The following is a 19,912-nucleotide window of genomic DNA, read 5'->3' as shown; positions in this document are numbered from 1 at the left end:
AAATATATATGGTTATATTTGATATCACTTTTTAAAATAAATATTATTATAGCTTCTAATGTTTCTCTCTTGACACAAGTAATTGTATATGTGCTTTCCCTTATGTGGATTGGGCACAGAATCATCAGACATTAAATTCTCAACTTTGGTATCAATAGGCCTTGCACCAGATGTTGTGTATATATATATATTAGCAGTGGGGTAATTTTCTGTTGCTCATAACTGATATTTTGTTGTCTGTGATGTCTTTTCATCTGTTGATAGCCCCAAATTCATGTAAAGACACTCCTGTTAGGAAGAAAGTTGGTGCTGATTATAGTTATGCTACATCTTTGAAAATTGTATGCTAATTTTAAAATAAGCTAATATTTCCTGGTTTGCTACCAGAATATACATTCTTTTTGTGGCACAATGCAGTTTTGTCACTTAGTCAATCCACAGAGTATACTGGATGGTTTCTGCTTACCTTTTCAGCAGTAGATAAAGCTGGTCAGCTAAATAGTTTCTAGTTATTGGGGGAAAAAAAGCCCTCTGTGCTACTTTCTTGACTTCTTGCCTTACTTAGCATTATAAAATAAACCACAATAGGAGACAATTTCCCATAAAAATGAATTAATCAAATGGTATTGGAAAAGATTACATCTTTTATCTCCTGTGGACCCATATGATTTTTGTTAAGCTACAGTAGAGGGTGTTCTGAGCATTGTAAGCATTTCATATCCATTAAACCCAATGTTTTAAACTAAAATTAACAAAACTGATCAAGAAATACATGTACATTTCATGCTAATACTTCTTACATTTCTGGTGCCTTTTTATTGGGGGGGGGAGCTAGAAATGGATTTGACGTGTGTATGATCATTATGGATAATTATAAGGGTGGTAAATATACTATTAAAATTTGGTAATGTATAAACCTGATGGAAAAATAGTTCACTGAAAAAGAGGGAAAGCAATATTTATTAGAAAACTGTCAAACCCAACAGCTATTTCATTTATTTTTAACTTCTAAACTCCTGGATCACATACTGTGCCCAACCTCGGAGTTGCCTCTGAGTGACAGTGGACAATAAAGCTAAAAAGGCAATCCAGTATTGCAGGCCAGCTATGCAGCCTTCACCAGGGCTCTGCAATATACCATTTGGGAAGCAACTAAAGATGTTTTTTCCATAGCTGCCTGGTAATGTTTGTCAGCTTTTAACTCTAGAGCATGTGCATTGTGCTTGCTGCATTCTCAGCTCCTCTCTAAAAACGTGAAGATTTCAGCTGTGAAACACTTTCTTCTCAGTTTCATTTTACCATTGATGTGGTGCTTTATTTATTAATTTTTAGGTAGTTATTAATTTGAAACGCAATGAGCTAGCTGCCCTGTATTTCGTTTCCAGTATTGGCAATTTTTTGTATCAGTATTTTTCTTACTGCTGTAATACTGTGTTTTTTGTAACAGTGTAGTACTACTTGTGGTCCTTAATAATTTTACATACCTCGTTTGATCGAAACTGGAAAGGGTTGTGGAAACTGGAACCCAGTGCCAGGGTTGTGGCTGGAAATCTACCCAAGCATCCACCACATCTGCATCCACAGCAGAAAGGGGCTAGTGTTTCGGGAACTTGCCCATTTTGTGAAAATACGTACTCGAATACAGCGTGTCTCTATTGCTGTAGCAGTCGGACACGGTGTTTTGTTAATGACACATGACCCAAGTACGTGTATTTCACCGGGTTCACGTTAATCACAGGCCCATCTCTGCGCCCGGCTGGCGTGTCCGTGGTGCCGCCGGCCCTGCCCCGGCCCCCTTGGCGCCTGCCTCCGCCCGGCTTCGCCAGCTTCTCTGTTCCCCCAACTTCACTACAGCTTCGTGTGCCAGTTTCTCCGTTCCCCCAACTTTACTTTTACACGGACTAAGATTTACACGCACGCACGCACGCACGAGGCACACCGGCCGGGCCTGCTGACAAGGTTGGCCCAGCGGCAGCAGCTCAAACTCAACCACGTACCCTGGTTGTGGTTTTGTTCCTCTGAAAGCGACCACGTTTCAACACCGCGCGTCCCCACGGCCCCGGGCTCGCTGCCTGCCGTGGGGGAAGCCTGTCAGCTCGCGAGGACGCTGCCTCGGCCTCCGCGCGTCAGCCGCCAGCTAGCGCCCGCCCAGCCCCGCCGCGGCTCCGCCACTGTCCCGGCATCCTCCGCTGCCTCGTACACGTCATCGCCGCCGCGGGGGCGCTCTAGCCGGCTGCGGCCGCTGTCGATGGTGTTCCGGGAGGGGGTGTCATGGCGACCGTCGAGGTGGCAGAAGCCGGAGCCGCCGGGAGGAGCCGCTGAGCCGCGTCGTGCCGAGGGGGGATGTGCGCGGCGCTGGCGGAGGGGTCGCCGAGACCGGTCTACTGAGCCCGCAGCGGGAGCCCTGACTCTCCCTAGCGAGGAGAAGAGAGGACGCGGCCGCCCCTTCGCCCGCGGGAGCCGGCTGACAGCTGCGGGGGCCGCCGGGCGCGGGGCTGAGCGAGGCCTGGAGCCCTCTGAGCGGCGGCGATGGCGTCGTGGTTGGGCGGGCTGGGCTCGGGGCTGGGTCAGTCCCTGGGCCAGGTGGGAGGCAGCCTGTCTTCGCTCACCGGCCAGATCTCCAGCTTCACCAAGGACATCCTGCTGGAGGGCGCGGAGGAAGTGGGCGGTAAGGGGGGCTGAGGTGCCGGGCCGGCCGGGGGCGGGGGGTGTGTGTGTGTGTGCGCGCTTGCCGGGGCTGTCTCTATTGAGTGCGCCACTGCTAGGAGAGGCCCGGTTTCGTGAGAGAGCCCTTCCTCCCGCCGCCGGTTTCCTCAGGGATCGGCAGCGGCGGGGGCCTGCGCTGGTGGTACCGGCACCTGCACCCGCACCCGGCCGTGAGGGAGCCGAAGGGTCCTGCCACAACCTCGGCTGGGTGCCTTTCGGGAGAGCCGCTGGTTTTGCTGGCTTTGTTTTCATTTTTATTCCGCGCCAGTGACCTCAGGATCTGGAGAGTAAACACACGTATTCCCAGGCTGTAACAGCAGAGGTAAACCTGTTCTAGGTTTATTATTCGGATGTTTCTGAATTGCGTCAAGCGTTGTGTTGATCAGTAACGAAAGCACACAAACAACGCTCTTCCTCCATTCTGTTTGCTTATTTTATCTAAACCCCCGTTTGATTAGCTGCTTTTAGAGTGATTTCATAACACTGCAGAGTAGTAGTAGTAGTACAGAGGGGGTTTTTTGCTACTGGGGTGATCTAAGTCTGACGTGTCACACAGGCAAAGGTCCAGTGTTTCTGATGTTTTTGTCATATTTCAGTTGGGCCCAGAGAAACCTGTGGAGTTCTACCATTCTTCTACAGCCAAGTAGGAGAACATGGCCCTTGTTTTGTAGGGATTAGAAGCTAGGATGACTTATTTATGAAACAAAATTGAAACAAAAAAGCTGAGATACCAGAGTAAGATATTCAATCAAGTAATATTAAATTTATTCTAGACTATAGTTTTTTGTTTATATTTTTGATGCCTTTTTGTTATGAGTTTTTTAATAAAACCTTCGATTTTTTTCTAGTAAAGCAATTGTATAACATGGTAATAAATATCAGTAGGTTAATACCACTAGTACTGTTTACCATCCTGAAACTATAACTTCTTGAGAAAAATTAGCATTCTCAAAACAGTGTGAAGAGTAGCAACTACAAAGAACAGCTAAGACTTCTGAGTACTCATCTTAAACGTGAAATTAAACACTTCTACTTTGTTTGCAACTTCACAACTTTGAAGCATTGTGAAATTATTGTATAAATCTTGTTGGTAAGCTGATACTACTGGTCTCATAGGGACGGGGGTTTTTTGTATACGGGTAGACTGCTCAGAAAATAAATTTATTCTGATAACTGCAAAGTTATCTTTTTTTTTTTTTTTTTCTTTTCTGAAACACTTGCTTAGAATTGTTTTACATTCCAAAATCCGCATTAGTTCAGTTTGGAAGCTTAATTTACACCTCTGAACTGCGTAGTCATCTAGTGCGTTTGTTTTGCCTTTTTAAAAGATAAATTGAGATTCCGATTCACACATTTGTGTTTAGTTTGTGCCAGAGAGGTGTGCTGATGTTCAGTAGTTACCTCCAGGGGTACTTGACTGCTAGATACTGTTGTGAACAACTTGAGTTTCCAAAAAATTTCATAGTAGTATGTTTTTATGGGTTACTAGCCTTGAGGGTGTAAAAATCTAGTGGCATCTAAGCACTCTTCCTTAAAAACTTTTAAATACTATGTGGCCTAAAGAACACTTTTCAAGCTGTTCCTTGCATCCTTTGTTTTTTTTATTTCCTAGTTTTCTTATATTTCGTAATTTTTTAATATTATCCCTTACATTCACTGCTTTGACTGTCATCTGAACTGAAGATGGTGTTTGTGGATTATAGACTTTAACATCTTCAGTTTAGCAGTTTTCATGGGTAGACTGTTGCCTCTGCAGCACTTGAGCTGCATCAGTTTTAAACAGCACATAGGAAATGAAGTAGTACAGTATTTACTTTAAAATTATATTTATTTCAAATTTTGAAAAATTGTCAAGGTTGCTTTATAGTCAGTTCAGGATGATTTCTCATTAATAAAAGGAAATGCATTACTTCTATCCATTAGAAGTGGAATAAGTAAACACAGCCTATATGAGGAAGGTTGATCATTAGAAGAAGAGTATCCAGGGACAGAATTATGTGCTTTTTGTATTAGATAAACTGGTACGGTAGATTGTGTCACCTTCGTAAATGAAAGCATGTTTTACGGGGTTTTGTGCCTTTACAGGGGTGGCAGGGTTGGTGTTTTGTGGTATAGATTATTTTGTGGGTTTCATTGGGTTTGGGTGCGTGTTTTTTCTGAAAATTTAGTCACTGTTGTGTGTATGTTAAGGAACTAATTCTTCTTTTGAAACTTCTCATGAGATTACTGGGAAACACGCAACTGTCGTGTCAGGTACAAAGTCCTAAATGAAAAAACGGATTCAGTGACATGAAATAGTGACGTAAAAACTTTTCCTTTCCCTAATTTTGAAGCTTAAATCCATACTTTTTCTATTGGTTTTGTGATCTGGCTTAAAGCCTAGGTAAGAGAGAACTCAATTAGGTTCAGAAAGGCTCTCTGGTCTGAAAAATAATTCTGACAGTGTTCCGATAAAAGCAGCTTTTGATATTTACCTAGAAATGAACATTGAAGCAGTCTGAAGTAAGATACTTACTGTGGGCTTAACTGATGTCTACTTAACAGATTAAAAGTAGTTTAATAAAAATGAAAATTTTCCCTTTCTTTCAGACGCAGCAACAGAACTCCACGTGTCCAATTCTAGACTCAGAGAAGTAGAAAGTATTAATGCAGCACAAAAGTTTGAAGTAAGACATTTTGGAACACTGATGTAATTAAAAGCAATAAATGACATTTGTTTCTAGTAAAGGTGAAATGCTGCGGTGAAGTTGCTTGTCCCTGGGTAAATCTAGAAACAAGGGTGACAGTGGCATTAGAATGTTGCTTTTTCTTTCTTTTTTTGGTGACAAACCACCATCACAATTATGGGGGCATGTTTTTTTATTGGAGTATGCATGTGGTGCGAGTTTTCATCTTCTGCTAACTGCTGCACCCTGAAACTGTTCCTGCCTATCATGTGGACTTGGACTGCAGCAATAGATTTGGCTCTGAAAAGCTTGCAAATGCAAAAATCTTTTAAGTTTTCATAAATTTTAATTGGTGAAGAGTTAAAATTGGTTTATAGCATTTGGTATATGACCACAAATAAAAGCAGATCTAGAATGCCCAGTTATGCTGGACAGCATGTCTTTTGCAGCAGGCTTCAAAGTATAGAGTGTACATGTTCCCTGATGCAGTTCTCTGTCTGTGTTGCCTTACTGTATGGTCATTTTGACATAGCTACAGTTGCTCATGCTCTTCCAAAACTGCTTACAAATCCCATGTGCCCTTGCGGAAAGTGACTTTGTGTAGTTTTACAAAGGACTTGTTGGTTTATGGCCATTAAGTCACAAGACCAACAACTTTCATGTATATCTTCAGCCCTTAAGAGCATTGAGAAGTTATGATAGTATTTTGGGGAAGTAACTGTTCCTGCTTGTCCTTTTTCTAGACTCTTGCCATCTGCTATTGGCCAATGTCAGAGAGAGAATAGCGTACTGTATGGATATTAGCTCTGATTTGTGCTCTGTGGCTGTTCCTAAGTTCCACCTGTAGACCATGCTAAGATGTAATTCAGCCCTGAATTTTTCTTCTTGGCATTTACCTCTGGTGACCACAAACTTTTTTCTGAAAGCAAGCTAGGGTCCATGAGATACAAAAATGGAAAGCTTGGACGTGAACATGATTTTGGGCCCACACTTGGAAGATACTATTACTGTGTGTTTTGAGTGAAATAACATGAGAAATCTGTACAATTTAATTAATTTCTTTACTGTTCAGCAGACTTATGCTTTTCTAATTCTATAAGAACTGTTCCGAATTTACCAACATTCTTTTCTCATTTTTGCCAGAACGAGAGACTGAAAAAAGTTTGTAGTGATTTAGAAGAAAAGCATGAAGCAGCAGAGCTTCAAATAAAGCAGTTATCTATAGAGTACCGCAATCAGCTTCAACAGAAAGAGGTAGGATACAGAGTAAAATATTTGAGTAAGTATATCCAATAAACGTATGTATTATGCAGTGTAATCTCTTTGTTATAGTATCTGTGCTCTTTCAGTGGAAGTATTGGTCACGTTATGGTTTCTTGGTTTGTTATTGTAGACACTGAGAGACTGAGACATGTATTTCATTGAATCATGTAATATAAGCAGAGCTGCCAGGAGGTAGTTGAGGCAAGAGAAAACTCTGAGAATGTCAAGCATATATCAGAATCTCTGTTGTTTCTGGAGTAACTGTGAGAAAGGACACTTAAACTGCTATTAAGGAAGACAACAGGAGCAAATTCTCATTTGAAGCAGTTATATTGTCTGTAGATATCATAATTATTTATCTTAACATATACAATTAGAGGGAACAGAACTAGCTTTCATAATTTGAGAATTGTCCCTTTGCTGATGGGAACATCAGCTTTATAGCCTTTTGTGTAACATGAAATTTCATAGCCTTTTAAATGAAGAAAGTTGCCAGTATGCCTAGAAATACACAATAAAGTTTCTGCTTTATTTGTAAATGCATGTAGGAACTAGAGGAAGCAGAATTTTGAGATATATAGAATTGTGCTTATTAAATACAATAATAGAGTTGTTATGAGAAAATTGCATGCAGCTAATTTCAGTTTATTGTAAATAGGCTTAACAACTCTGTATTGAAGGTTTACTTAAGAGAAATAAAATGTAATATAAATAACTGGGGGAGCATCATATATTGCTTAATTTTCATATCTGAATACCCTCTTTAAATATCTAATTTTTTGTACAACATGTTAGCCTGAATCTTGCTATAGTACTGGGGTACCGTGGCTTCTAAAAAAATCAGCAAACACTTTTACTTAACTGAAAACTATTAAAACTTTTAATATGTGTTGTTGCATGAGATAGTTTGTAAAGCGTCAGCTAGGACTGCTTTTCTCCATTAGGAGAGTGTTTGGGGTTTTTTTCTTAGTGAAAGTGATCAGTAATTTCTGCTGGAGTGGAGTTGTTTGGTTAGTTCACATTTCATAAGGCCACAAGGGCTAAAGCAGACTGTATCTTGATATTCTTATTGAAACAGTGCATTTTATTCTGTATATTCAGGTGGAAATCAGCCACTTAAAAGCTAGACAGAATGCTCTACAGGAACAACTGCAGAAAGTACAGAAGGCTGCTCAGTCAGCACAGTCAGGAGCTGGTGTTTTGCCACCAGCTGCTACATCAGCTTCCTATGTTCCAGTGGTCAGACACTCCTCAGGTTTTGAAGGAGATGACATGGATTTTGGAGATATAATCTGGTCACAACAAGAAATAAACAGATTGTCCAATGAAGTTTCTAGGCTTGAATCTGAGGTTGACCACTGGAAGCAGATTGCACTGGTAAGTGGTTCCCCTCTATCTTACCCTCCCCTCTCCCCACCAAATTAGTGTTTTCATTGCATTTGGGTTTTTTGGAGTGGGTCTTTTGAGAGTTCATGCTGTACAGTTTCTAGAAGTAACATGATTTGATGGAAGAGCTGAAACCTAATAATGTTTTAGTCATTTTCTTGCTGTCACATGGCTAGGGACACATTCAATGACTAACTTCCAAATGCTTTTTTCTGATGCTTTTATACATGATTTGTCATGTTAGGAAAAGGGTTTCATAAACATTTGCCTAGAATACTACTTCAGGGTTTCATTTTTGTGCAGCCTTTCAAAAAATACTTTTCTTCTTCCTGGTTCTGATATCAATTATTTACTGACAGCAGAATACTGTTCAAAGTGATAGTTGGATACTTGCATGCTGGTTTTACTTATTCTTCTCTCAGTCCTTAATAAGTCAGTTGTAATTCATGGTCTGTTGAGACAAGAAAGAATATAATCTTTTAAGCTGTTGTTGATGCGAGTCATCATTTTTCAAGCTATTAGCCAGATTTCAGAGGTATACTTTTCCCATGTGGAAATATTCCAGTAAAGTTAAGCTGTCTTATAACAATAAGTTATAAGTGCAATAACACTGCCCACCCCAAACTTTTACAAGTTTGCATGTAATAATAAAAAAAAAATCCATGGAAAATCAAAGTGTTTCCATTAAAATGTCTTTTTTTTTTTTTTTGATCAAAAGTACTGTAGATTTGAATTTTGCTTCAAGTTAGCTTTGTTGTTTTCTACTTTTGAGTATCAATAGAGGAAGCATATGAAAACCACATGTATTTATCACAATTTTCACATGGATATGTGATTTTTCTTTTCTCAGTCTTCCAAAGCGCAAGGGACATATGATGCTGAACAAAGTGAAATATACAAACTGCAAAATATTGTTAAGGTAAGATGACAACTTAGAGTGCTGTATTCTTGATGGTTTTGCATATGGTCACATGACTTGTGAATGTAGTTAAAATGTGTACAAGACTAGCACTTAAATTTTCTCTATTAAAAATGCATGTGGGCGTGTAATAGCACAGCAGCATTTCAGTCAGCAGTACAATATTTAAAAACAGTCAGTTACTCTGAGAAAGGGTATTTGCGTGATTTGATGAATATAGATGTAAGCTTTAAAGAATGACATTAGTGTTTGAGGGCAAATCACTTTCAGAAGCTGTTGATGACTTATGAGACTGAATTTTAGATACACAAAATAATTTCTTCTCCCTTCTCAGAAACATCTTGCCTTTTTTCATTGAAGATGCAAAATATGGATTTGCATGTCATCTTTCAAAGTTACTAGAAATATGTCCTAGTGTATCCACTTCCTATGGCAGAGTTATAATGTCTCTACATTGGTTTAGTATTTGCTATTGTGTAGAGCATACTGTTTGTGTAAATGTGTTTTTAAAAGGGATGTATTTTAACATGTTTAAAAAAATCCAAACCAACAAAAGACAAGAAACTTGAGCTCTCCTATGAGAAATCCCTTAATAAATCTTTAATTTTGCTAGGGAAAACTTTTTTCTTTCTTTTGTATTTTTTCTTTCTTAAGCTTCTGTACTGTATTTTACCATTCTGTTTCTCTAATGATATTTGTAGGAGCTCAGACAGAATTTAAGTCAAGAAATAGATGAACATCAACATGAACTTTCAGTATTGCAGGATGCACACAGACAAAAGCTGGTAGAGATAAGTCATCGACACCGAGAAGAGTTGAGCGAATATGAAGAGCGAATTGAAGAACTTGAGAATCAATTACAGCAAGGTCTTTATTACCACATGCTTTTTTTTTTTAATTTAACCTACAGTGAATTTTGGTTAAAGTGTCAAATATGTATGTAACAGTGTAATAGATATCAAATACATGATGTTTAGGAATTTGAATTTCAACTTTAATTCCCCTTCTTGTTTAAGACACATGTGTGTCCTAGTATGTTTTATTCACTGTGGCTTGGACACTGGAATGATAGTATTTCATCTTCCAACATATACCAATCTAGAGGGTCATTTTCTGTATATATCAAATGTTTTGCTCTAAATTCTACACTTCCTGGGTTTTTTTAAGTTACACGGAATATGGGTGTGGACAAGACATACAAAGTTGAAGGTAAGAAAATCTCAGCACAAAAATAATTTTGGTGAGAAGTTCTGTGTGCCAATTGGGTTACTTGACAAAAGCTCAAAGATTGCCATAAGGACCACGCCTTAGGCTGTGGCATGGGTAGGTTGTAGGAGAAGCTCAGTAGTTCCCACCAGGAGCCTTTTGTTATCTTGTAGGTATTTCATATTCCATAAAAATAGTCATGTCGGGTTTCCTTTAGCGGTTTCTTTGCACAAATGTTTAAGATTTGCCTGTAAACCTCTGTTATCTGTTAAAACTCTGACTTTGAAAGAGTGTGTACTGTCCTTTTGGAAAGAGAGGTCCATTTTCTTCAAAAGAAGGGAAATATTTTCATAGCCTTTTAATTTCTGGAGTAGTGCTGATAAGGAATTTATTTCTTAAAATCAGATGCCTGTTAAGATGTAATCTGTCTTTTACTGCATGTAGGTATACCAGCAGGACTAATTTAATGAAGTCAAAGACAGAAGTTCTATATCTTTTGCATTACAAATTATCTGTAAAATAAACACTGCTTACAGTTTTTGAAGAATTAGAGTATTTTACATTTTTATTTTGTTTCTTCTGTTTAACATCATAATACAGACTGGAACAGGAGGAAATGTTTGAGCTTACACTAAAATGAATTCACAAGTACTGTGCTTTCATTTAACTTTTTTTTTTCTGTACATGTTTTGATTATGTCTTTTTATACTCTGTAACTTACCTGGAAATTACATTGTGAGGCTTGTACAGAACTATGAATGTCATGATAGTATGGTGGATCTGTAAAAACATCAGTTCTGCAAAATGAAATCTTTAGGTGAAAAACTCTGCATCGTTTAGGAAGTGATAGACTCATTTGTAGCAAATTGTTTTCTATAACAACCATTCAGCAAGCCTTTGAAATTAATTACATTATAAACAGGGATTTTGCTTCAGGCTGAATTAGATGGGGTTTATAAATTATTTTTAGAAAATCGAAGGATTCCAAATTCTGATAAATTAGATTCTGTCATCTCCTCACCAACAGAGGTGGGGGTCAAGTATATTTTAAGTAAATTGTGAACAATGTATGTCTTGCAACACTTACCTTTTAAAAGTATTTTGAGCCAGGAGTGCTGAAGTACTGGAAAAGCTGCTTATCAAACCAGTAATATGTATAGCACTGCTTCAAATGTTAATTCTATTTAAGTAAGCTTTCTGTTGATGGTGATGATGTCTTTGGTTTAGACTATCTCCCTTTGTCAGGAGAAGGGGTGGAAGAGACTTTAAAGCATAAGATCTGCAGTGCTGTCTTTGGTTAATATTGCAAACAATCTTTTTTGCTTTTTAGATGGTGTGAGCGCTGATGCCATGGATGACTCTAAAATTAGTGAACAGAAAAAAAATGCTCAGAGTCTAGAAGGAGGAAAAGTAGAAGAGTTGCAAGTTGTAAAGGACCTAGAAGATGAAATAAGAAAATTAAATCACAAATTGTCTTCTGCCAAAGAAGAAAACAAAATTCTTCTAAAAGAGCAAGAATTGGCAAAGGTAGAAAAAATCCAAATAACACAAGAATACGAAAATCTTAAATCTGACTTTAGTATGCTTCAAAGTTCTCTTGCAGAGCAAGATGCTCTCCTGAAAGAACAGGAGAAGAAGCTCCAATCAAAGACATCACTACCAGAAGATGTTGCCAGACTACAGCAAGCACTGTTAGGTACAAAGATGATTTATTTTTAAAAAAATTTTTTTTATTTTTAGTATATATTCACAGACTCACTTTTCATGTTCAGAACTTATTTTAAGAATTTGGAACTGAATATGAGAATATGTACCTTTTAAAAATTGCTGCTTTAGAAAAGGGTTGTCCATTGGGGTAAGGCTAAGCAGAAAAGGAGACATAATTAGGACTAGTGTGATTATCATAGGGGTTTCTGATTAGGTAAGTAATCATGTCTGCCAACTGTTTGATAGGTTTTTCTTTCTTTAAAAGTAAGTAAGCCTCAATAAAAGTTGTTTGTTTAAATTCTAAAAGTACATTTTTTGTGTGTAAAGGCAGTCCATTGCTAATACCTTCTCCTTAAAGAAACACTGAAACATACCTGTTTAAGAAGTATATCTGTATGTAGAAAATCTTTTAATATTGCATAACTGATACACTGTAGTACCAACGTCCTCCTACTGTGGGCTCAGTTGTAAAAGTAATACTCACTTGGTGGGGGTGATTGATGGTACATTTGAATCTTTTACAGCACCAATGCTTATCATCACAAAATACTGTGAAAACTATTCTGAGCAGCAGAGTTCTGTTGGGGCAAGGCAGGAGAATGATTTGGTTTTCTTGTTTGGAAAGCAGGAAAATGATGTAGTTTTCTTTTTTCCTTTATAGAGGCAGAAAATGAAATAGCAAGACTTTCAAGTTTAAACCAGGTAAAGCAATTTCTGAATTAAGCCAACAAAAAAATTCATAAGAATAGTAACTGATGGAAAATACACATTCTGGCACTATACTTTTTTGGAGCATTCACACTTCCACATAAATAACCTTGTAATCGAGGAAATAATTGTAGATCATGTGCAGTTGATAGAAATAATACATTTTGACTTGTGAAACTCCACAGTATACTCTGTTAAAGAAAACTAGTTGAGTTCCACCTTTCCCATTGCTACTTAGGCTGCTGTAACATACATTTTACAAGTATTAATAGTACAGTCTGTAAAATTTGTCATTTTTCACCTCTTCTACTTTGGCACGTTTCGGTTTTGACACTGTTATCAGTTGTAAAATATCTCTTTTCTTCCATGTAGTACTCTAATAATACTGCATTCCACCTTAGTGATGAAGTTTAGCGGTGGAGCAGTTTCTCTGGAACACACCTCTGGTTTTTGGCAAAGTTGACTTAGTCCTTTATAAACTCAGGCTTGAGAGCTTTGACTTAGTTTACTTTGTATCCATAGTATTTTTCAGACAGGCTCTTCTGCCTTTTGCATGCATTCCAGAGTTCCCATGGCATTTTTCATAAGGACGTTATTCAGATGTCCTTAATTAAAACTTCCTGTCTCACCATGCAGCATACTACATGTTTAGGGTGTGCCTTGGTGTCGTGGTTTAACCCCAGCCAGCAACTAAGCACCACGCAGCCGCTCACTCACTACCCCCCATCCAGTGGGATGGGGGAGGAAATCAGGGGAAAAAAGTAAAACTTCTGGGTTGAGATAAGAACGGTTTAAAAGAACAGAAGAGAAGAAACTAATAATGATAATGATAACACTAATAAAATGACAACAGTAGTAATAAAAGGATTGGAATGTACAAATGATGCGCAGGGCAATAGCTCACCACCCGCCGACCGACACCCTGCTAGTCCCCGAGCGGCGATTCACTGCCCCCCCACTTCCCAGTTCCTAAACTAGATGGGACATCCCATGGTATGGAATACACCGTTGGCCAGTTTGGGTCAGGTGCCTTGGTTGTGTCCTGCACCAACTTCTTGTGCCCTGGCTGGGCATGAGAAGCTGAAAAATCCTTGACTATAGTCTAAACAATACTGAGCAACAACTGAAAACATCAGTGTTATCAACATTCTTCGCATGCTGAACTCAAAACACAGCACTGTACCAGCTACTAGGAAGACAGTTAGCTCTATCCCAACTGAAACCAGGACACTTGGGAATAAAATAGTTTACGCGAGCTGCGGATCCATACCTCAAAGGTGGATATAACTTTGCTTGTCAGACCATGGCTTTTTGTGCAGAGGTTTGTAAATTGCACTCCTAACCTTAGTGATGAGAAGATAAATGTGTACATATGAATGCTAGAGAGAAGTACTTCACAATGAAGAATTTTTAACTGGGATAATATTCATGTAGGCTTAGAGATTCTAACATAAAAATGCATGCTTTTCTTTTAATTGTTGAGGGGAAAAAAGAAACCATTTCAAATCTAAACAGTTTATAAATTTCAGCAAGGTAAGGTCTAATATCTAGAATTATTTTTTTAACTTAAGGAGGGACTTGAGAAGGAACTGGCAAGTGCACAACGTAAAAATGAGAATATTCTTTCTGCGTATACTGAGGATCAGAATTCAGAATTAAGTCAATTAAGACAAGACTTGGAGAGGAAACAACATGAATTAAATGAAAGTATTACTGAAAGAGAAACATTAATAGCAGAGTTGGAAGAACTAGACAAGCAGAATCAAGAAGCTACTCAGGTAATAAATACTGCAGCTAATTATTGAACTGCTAAAATAAATGTTTAGATTTGTGTGCGTGTGTTTACGTTTTCAATTGATCTTTGAACATAGATAGCAGGGAAATACAAGTTATCCTCTGATGCTTAAAAAGAATATTGGGACCAGTGTTTCCTGGGACCAGTGTTTCTCCATATCTGCCATCTCAATGCGAAATTTTGAAGTGCAAGAAACACACTTGTCATGGACAAGGAAATAATATGGCATGTCAGCTATCGATAAGGGATGTTACTTTCCGAAATGCAGTTAAATACTACTTGATTTTTCCTTGCAAGACTTTTGATGGTTTTTATCCTGCTGGTATTGTGACCTCTGTCTTATGACAGTACACATAACATGAATGATTTTTTAAAACTTTTTTTCTTTTCCTTTCACTATTTTTAATTATGTTGAATAATTCAGTTACTTTATTAGAGGCTCTTCATAATAAGAGCATTTGTGGAGTAAAAAAAGGTCACCAATTATATGTAAGCAAAATGGAATGGTACCTTTTTGTCACTGTTCTGATGTATTTGACCTGTAAACATACTAGTTGCAAGCCATGTGTTTTCAGTATTGGTTTACTTTACAGAATTGAACACTTGAAGTGTTTTCCTAGGAGATGAATCCTAGCAAGGGTGTTTTAAAAATAAGGTCAAACAAGAAATTGAAATATAGATATGCATTCACTTCTGTAATTTGTTATTTAAAATTTGTTGCCTCCCTCTTTTTACGTAGTGGGTGTTTGCTGCATACTCATTCCAACTGCCCTGACAAATTCTGACAGTCCTTTTTCATAAGTAGTTCTTTTTGGTCCTTGATTTAGGTAGCTAGCATTCTTTTGGGGGAGATGGTGTTCTTGTTTCTAGTGAAATGTAATCTATCCCTATTCGATATTTGGTTTTAATTAATTAATCATTGACTAGTTGATTCTACTTGCCAACTTACATTGACAACTATGAAACATTTTTGTTTCCTCTCAATTTTTTTTTATATTGTTCAGAGGATAAAAATTAATGAAATGTATAGTTTGGCTGGGTCTCCTCTCCTAATGAATTCTTGTTTGTGTTCATTTCAGCATATGATTACACTGAAAGAGCAGCTGTCAAAACAACATACAGAAACTGATAGTATCATCAAACAGCTGAAATTTGACATAGATTTTGAAAGAAGGAAAGTATCAGAATTAGAAATTGAGAAGATGGAAACTATTAAGGAGTTAGATAGTCAGAAAGAAAAACTAAGCCATTGTTCATATGCACTTAATGATTTGCATATAAGTAAGCAGCAGCTTCAAGATAATATTAAAGATCTTCAGGAACAATTAAGGGAGGCCCAGGACTGTAATTTGCATAATAAAAAAGAAATTGGAGAATTGCAGCAGAGACTAAAAGAAAGAGAGGAGGAACTTTCTGTATCCTTGAGAAAGTTAACAGAAAAAAGTAATCAGGAATCTAACTACACTTGTCAAGATCTGATTCTGAAAGAAAGAGAAGTAGAAATTGTGAGACTACAGAATGACATTTCAGAAAATAAACAACTAAATGAAGACTTAGAGAAATCTCTGTCTGATCTTAGAATAGAAAATGGAAAGCTGATAGCAGCCACTGAAGAACTAAAACAGGAGTTAAGTGATGCCATTTCTGAGAAAAATAAAGTTTACTTGGAAAAAGACACTGTTGTGGAGGCTTTGAAAATGGAAAAAAGACAGTTAGAGAGCGAATTAAGCCAGATGGAAAAGAGGCTTTTGGAACAGGCACATAAGTATAAGCAAACTATTGAGGAATTATCAAACGCACGTAGTATGGATACCACTGCATTGCAGCTTGAACATGAGCGCCTAGTTAAACTCAATCAAGAGAAAGACTTTGAGATTGCTGAACTTAAAAGGAGCATTGAGCAGGTGGAAACTGACCATCAAGAAACAAAAGAGATGTTGACTACTAGCTTAGGAGGACAAAAGCAGTTGACAGAACTCATAAAAGAAAAAGAGGTATTTATTGAAAAATTTAAAAATCAAGCCTTTCAGGTGAAGCAGGAACTTGAAGAATGTATGAAAGTTTCAAAAAAGCAGGATGTCTTAAAACAGAACTTGGAGGAAAAAGACAGAAGTCTTGCAGTCATGAAGGAAGAAAATAATCATTTGAAAGAAGAAATTGAACGCCTTAAGGATCAGCAGACTAGATCTACACCTGTGGTTGAGCCTAAAACTCTAGATATAATTATTGAACTTGAAAGTGAGGTAACACAGTTAAAGGTGATAAAGAATAATCTTGAAGAAGAAATAGAAGTTCACAAAAAAAAAATAGAAGATCAGAATCAAATAACAGTGCAACTTCAGCAGTCTTTGCAGGAGCAAAGAAAGGAAATAGATGAGTCTAAATTTCAGTGTGAGCAAATGAATGTCACTCATGAAAGACTTTCTTTGGAGAAAGATGAGGAAATTAAAAATTTGCAGAAAACAATCGAACAAATTAAAACTCAATTGCACAAAGAGAGACAGATTATTCAGACTGATTCCTCTGATCTTTTTCAGGAAACCAAAGTTCAGACTCTTAATGGAGAAAATGGAAATGAAAAACATGACTTATCTAAAGCTGAAATTGAAAGACTGGTAGAAGGTATCAAAGAACGGGAGATGGAGATTAAGCTTCTAAATGAAAAGAATGTTTCTCTAAGTCAGCAAATTGATCAGTTGTCTAAGGATGAAGTTGGCAAACTTACTCGGATCATTCAAGAGAAGGATTTAGAAATACAAGCTCTCAATGCTAGAGTCTCCTCAGCTTCCTATAGGCAGGATGTTCTTTGTCTTCAGCAGCAGCTGCAAGCTTATGTTATGGAAAGAGAACAAGTATTAGCAGTTCTAAGTGAAAAGACAAGAGAAAACAGTCAGTTAAAAACAGAGTATCGTAATATCATGGATATGGTTGCTGCTAAAGAAGCAGCTCTGGTAAGGTTGCAAGAGGAAAACCAGAAGTTATGTAATAGATCTGAAAACAGCAGTCAAGATATGTCTAGAGAAACTATTCAGAATTTATCCCGTATCATTCGAGAAAAAGATATTGAAATAGATGCTCTAAGTCAAAAATGTCAAACCTTATTGACTGTCTTGCAGACATCCAGTACAGGTACTGATAATGGGTCAGGAGGTGTTAACAGTAACCAGTTTGAGGAACTTCTACAAGAACGTGATAAACTGAAACAGCAAGTAAAGAAGATGGATGAGTGGAAGCAACAAGTAATAACCACAGTTCAGAACATGCAGCATGAGTCAGCTCACCTCCAAGAAGAGTTACACAGGCTTCAAGCACAAATTTCAGTTGAAAGCGATAGTAATTCAAAGTTGCAGGTAGATTATAATGGCTTGATTCAGAGTTACGAACAGAATGAGAAAAAGCTGAAAAGTTTTAGTCAGGAATTAGCACAAGTTCAACACAGCATAGGACAGCTTCATAACACCAAGGATCTTCTCCTGAGTAAACTTGATTTGGTAACACCCTCTGTGGCAATGGCTTCCACTGTTTCACAGCTTTCAGGCATTCAGTACAGTGCTCCTGATGTACTCAGCGATGAGTCTAAACTCCTTCAAAAGGAGTTGGAACAACTGAAAAAAAAGTTGCAAGAAAAAGATTCAACTATTAAGACTCTTCAGGAAAACAATCAACGATTATCTGATTCTGTGGCTACAGCATCAGAGATTGAAAGAAAGAGTCAAGAAGGGACTGAGTCAGAGATAAGGCAAATCAGAGAAAAACATGATGTCTTACAGAAATCACTTAGGGAAAAAGACATATTAATTAAATCTAAAAGTGATCAGTTACTTTCTGTGAGTGAAAATCTTAGTAACAAAGAAAATGAAAATGAGCTTTTGAAGCAAGCTGTGACTAATCTTAAAGAAAGAAATTTAATTTTAGAAATGGATATTCGAAAACTGAAAGAAGAAAATGAAAAAATAGTTGCAAGGTGTAGGGAAAAAGAAACTGAATTCCGAGCACTTCAGGAGACTAATATGCAATTTTCAATGATGCTGAAGGAGAAAGAGTTTGAGTCGCACTCAATGACAGAAAAAGCTCTTGCTTTTGAGAAGCTCTTGAAAGAAAAAGAACAGGTATGTGCATTCATATCTATGAATATCTTTTAAAATTAGTTATGTGGTAATGCATTTTTGTGTATATGTAGCCATCAAGTGTTTGCCTGAAATCTATTTGTGACTCCTTACTGCTTTACACTACAACAAAAATCCTCCCCCTGCAAAGTTAAGAAATTAAAAGTCAGCAGGTGAGTGGTGTACAAGATCATCTGTTAATTGTGCAGCCATAAACTACACTTTTCATTTATTTGGAAATTGCTCATCTACTGAGCAGCTGCTTAATATTTTGCTTTGGCCCTGTTCATTAAATGCCCTATTTTATTTTTCCTGTATTGTGCTCAGACTTCTGCAGAGTTGGCTGGCAGGACTAATTTTTCTATGTGCTTTCCTCTGGTGTTTGTCATTCCAATGTGATTGCTTCACAATGTCCCTGTGAGATGAATGGGTTTATGTATCTTGCTTTTATGGCTGGAGAAACTCCACTGGAGAAGAAAAAAAAAATATATTGGACAAGCTAAATTAATGGTTTGATTTCTAGAATTTGACATATGGAAAAAATTTATACTTCTTTGAAAGCATATGTTCAGAGAAAAGTTGCAGCCACTTATTAATTATCACTTACGTAATTTGAGGAAGAATCTTTTTTTTTTAGAAAACCAATGAATTATGTGGCATCATTGATACACATGTCAACAGCATGTTGTATGAAATGCTGTTGCTGAGGGTAATGAAGTAATATGTGAATTGCCATTTCTCTTTGAGAAATAGGCATTAAGTACAGTGCAAAAGTCTTCCTGTAGTTTTGACTAACGCTTGACGGCAGAACTCCAGGATCTAGATGCTTTTGGTTTGCTTTATAGGCTCTGAAACTGAGTATGTCCTAGTGGGCAGTCTTTTCTTGTAATTAATTCCAAACAGATAATTTTCTTTCTTTCCTCTGTGCTGTCCAGGTCCCCATTCTCTTCATCTTGGTGGTTCTGGTCGCCATTCTTCAATCTTCTCTTACAGTTGTCCCCCTCCAGGCATACTGTTCTTATTCTCCATGTTGCCTTTAGCATGCCTTTTCATTTCCCAAAGTGATGAGTATTGCCCATTATGAGAGAGTGGTATTTATGCAATCCATAGCTAAGTAACTTGGCATTAATTTATTTTTTTTTCCTCTGCTATAAGTATAACAAAAAAATTCATGGAATCATAGAGGTTTTTGGGTCGGAAGAGACCTGGACATGAAAAATCATCTAGTTCCAACCCCCCTGCCATGGGCAGGGACTCCTTCCACTAGAGCAGGTTGCTCAAAGCCTCCTCCAGCCTGGCCTTGAACACTTTGAATGATGGGGCATCCACAACTTCTCTGGGCAACCTGTTCCATTGTCTCACCACCCGGATCTCTTTGAAGCATTTTCAAACTACCAACTAAATCTGCAGTGTAATGTATTTGGAAAAGCAAAACATGAATTACATTTAA

The 19,912-nt window shown here is 37.7% G+C and overlaps 1 protein-coding gene across 2 annotated transcripts in view; it reads left to right on the top strand.

Annotated features, from left to right (window-relative positions):
- The first annotated feature begins 2,261 nt into the window (after window positions 1-2,261).
- TRIP11 (thyroid hormone receptor interactor 11) overlaps window positions 2,262-19,912 on the top strand; it is a 35,945-nt gene continuing 18,294 nt past the window's right edge. Inside the window, exons 1-10 of one of the 2 annotated variants that reach the window (XM_049828383.1) lie at window positions 2,262-2,668; window positions 5,296-5,372; window positions 6,516-6,626; window positions 7,737-8,012; window positions 8,872-8,940; window positions 9,642-9,807; window positions 11,477-11,842; window positions 12,515-12,555; window positions 14,133-14,339; window positions 15,436-18,465. In XM_049828383.1, the coding sequence (XP_049684340.1) occupies window positions 2,530-2,668; window positions 5,296-5,372; window positions 6,516-6,626; window positions 7,737-8,012; window positions 8,872-8,940; window positions 9,642-9,807; window positions 11,477-11,842; window positions 12,515-12,555; window positions 14,133-14,339; window positions 15,436-18,465 (4,482 nt within the window). In that variant the 5' untranslated portion in view covers window positions 2,262-2,529. The remainder of the gene's footprint in view (window positions 2,669-5,295; window positions 5,373-6,515; window positions 6,627-7,736; window positions 8,013-8,871; window positions 8,941-9,641; window positions 9,808-11,476; window positions 11,843-12,514; window positions 12,556-14,132; window positions 14,340-15,435; window positions 18,466-19,912) is intronic. The other variant, XM_049828382.1, reaches the window with a different exon arrangement.

This window comes from Accipiter gentilis, chromosome 25 (assembly GCF_929443795.1).
Source record: "Accipiter gentilis chromosome 25, bAccGen1.1, whole genome shotgun sequence".
Taxonomy (NCBI): Eukaryota; Metazoa; Chordata; class Aves; order Accipitriformes; family Accipitridae; genus Astur; species Astur gentilis.
The sequence above is the reverse complement of the archived record's forward strand: the minus strand, read 5'-3'. Positions and strand labels throughout refer to the sequence as shown.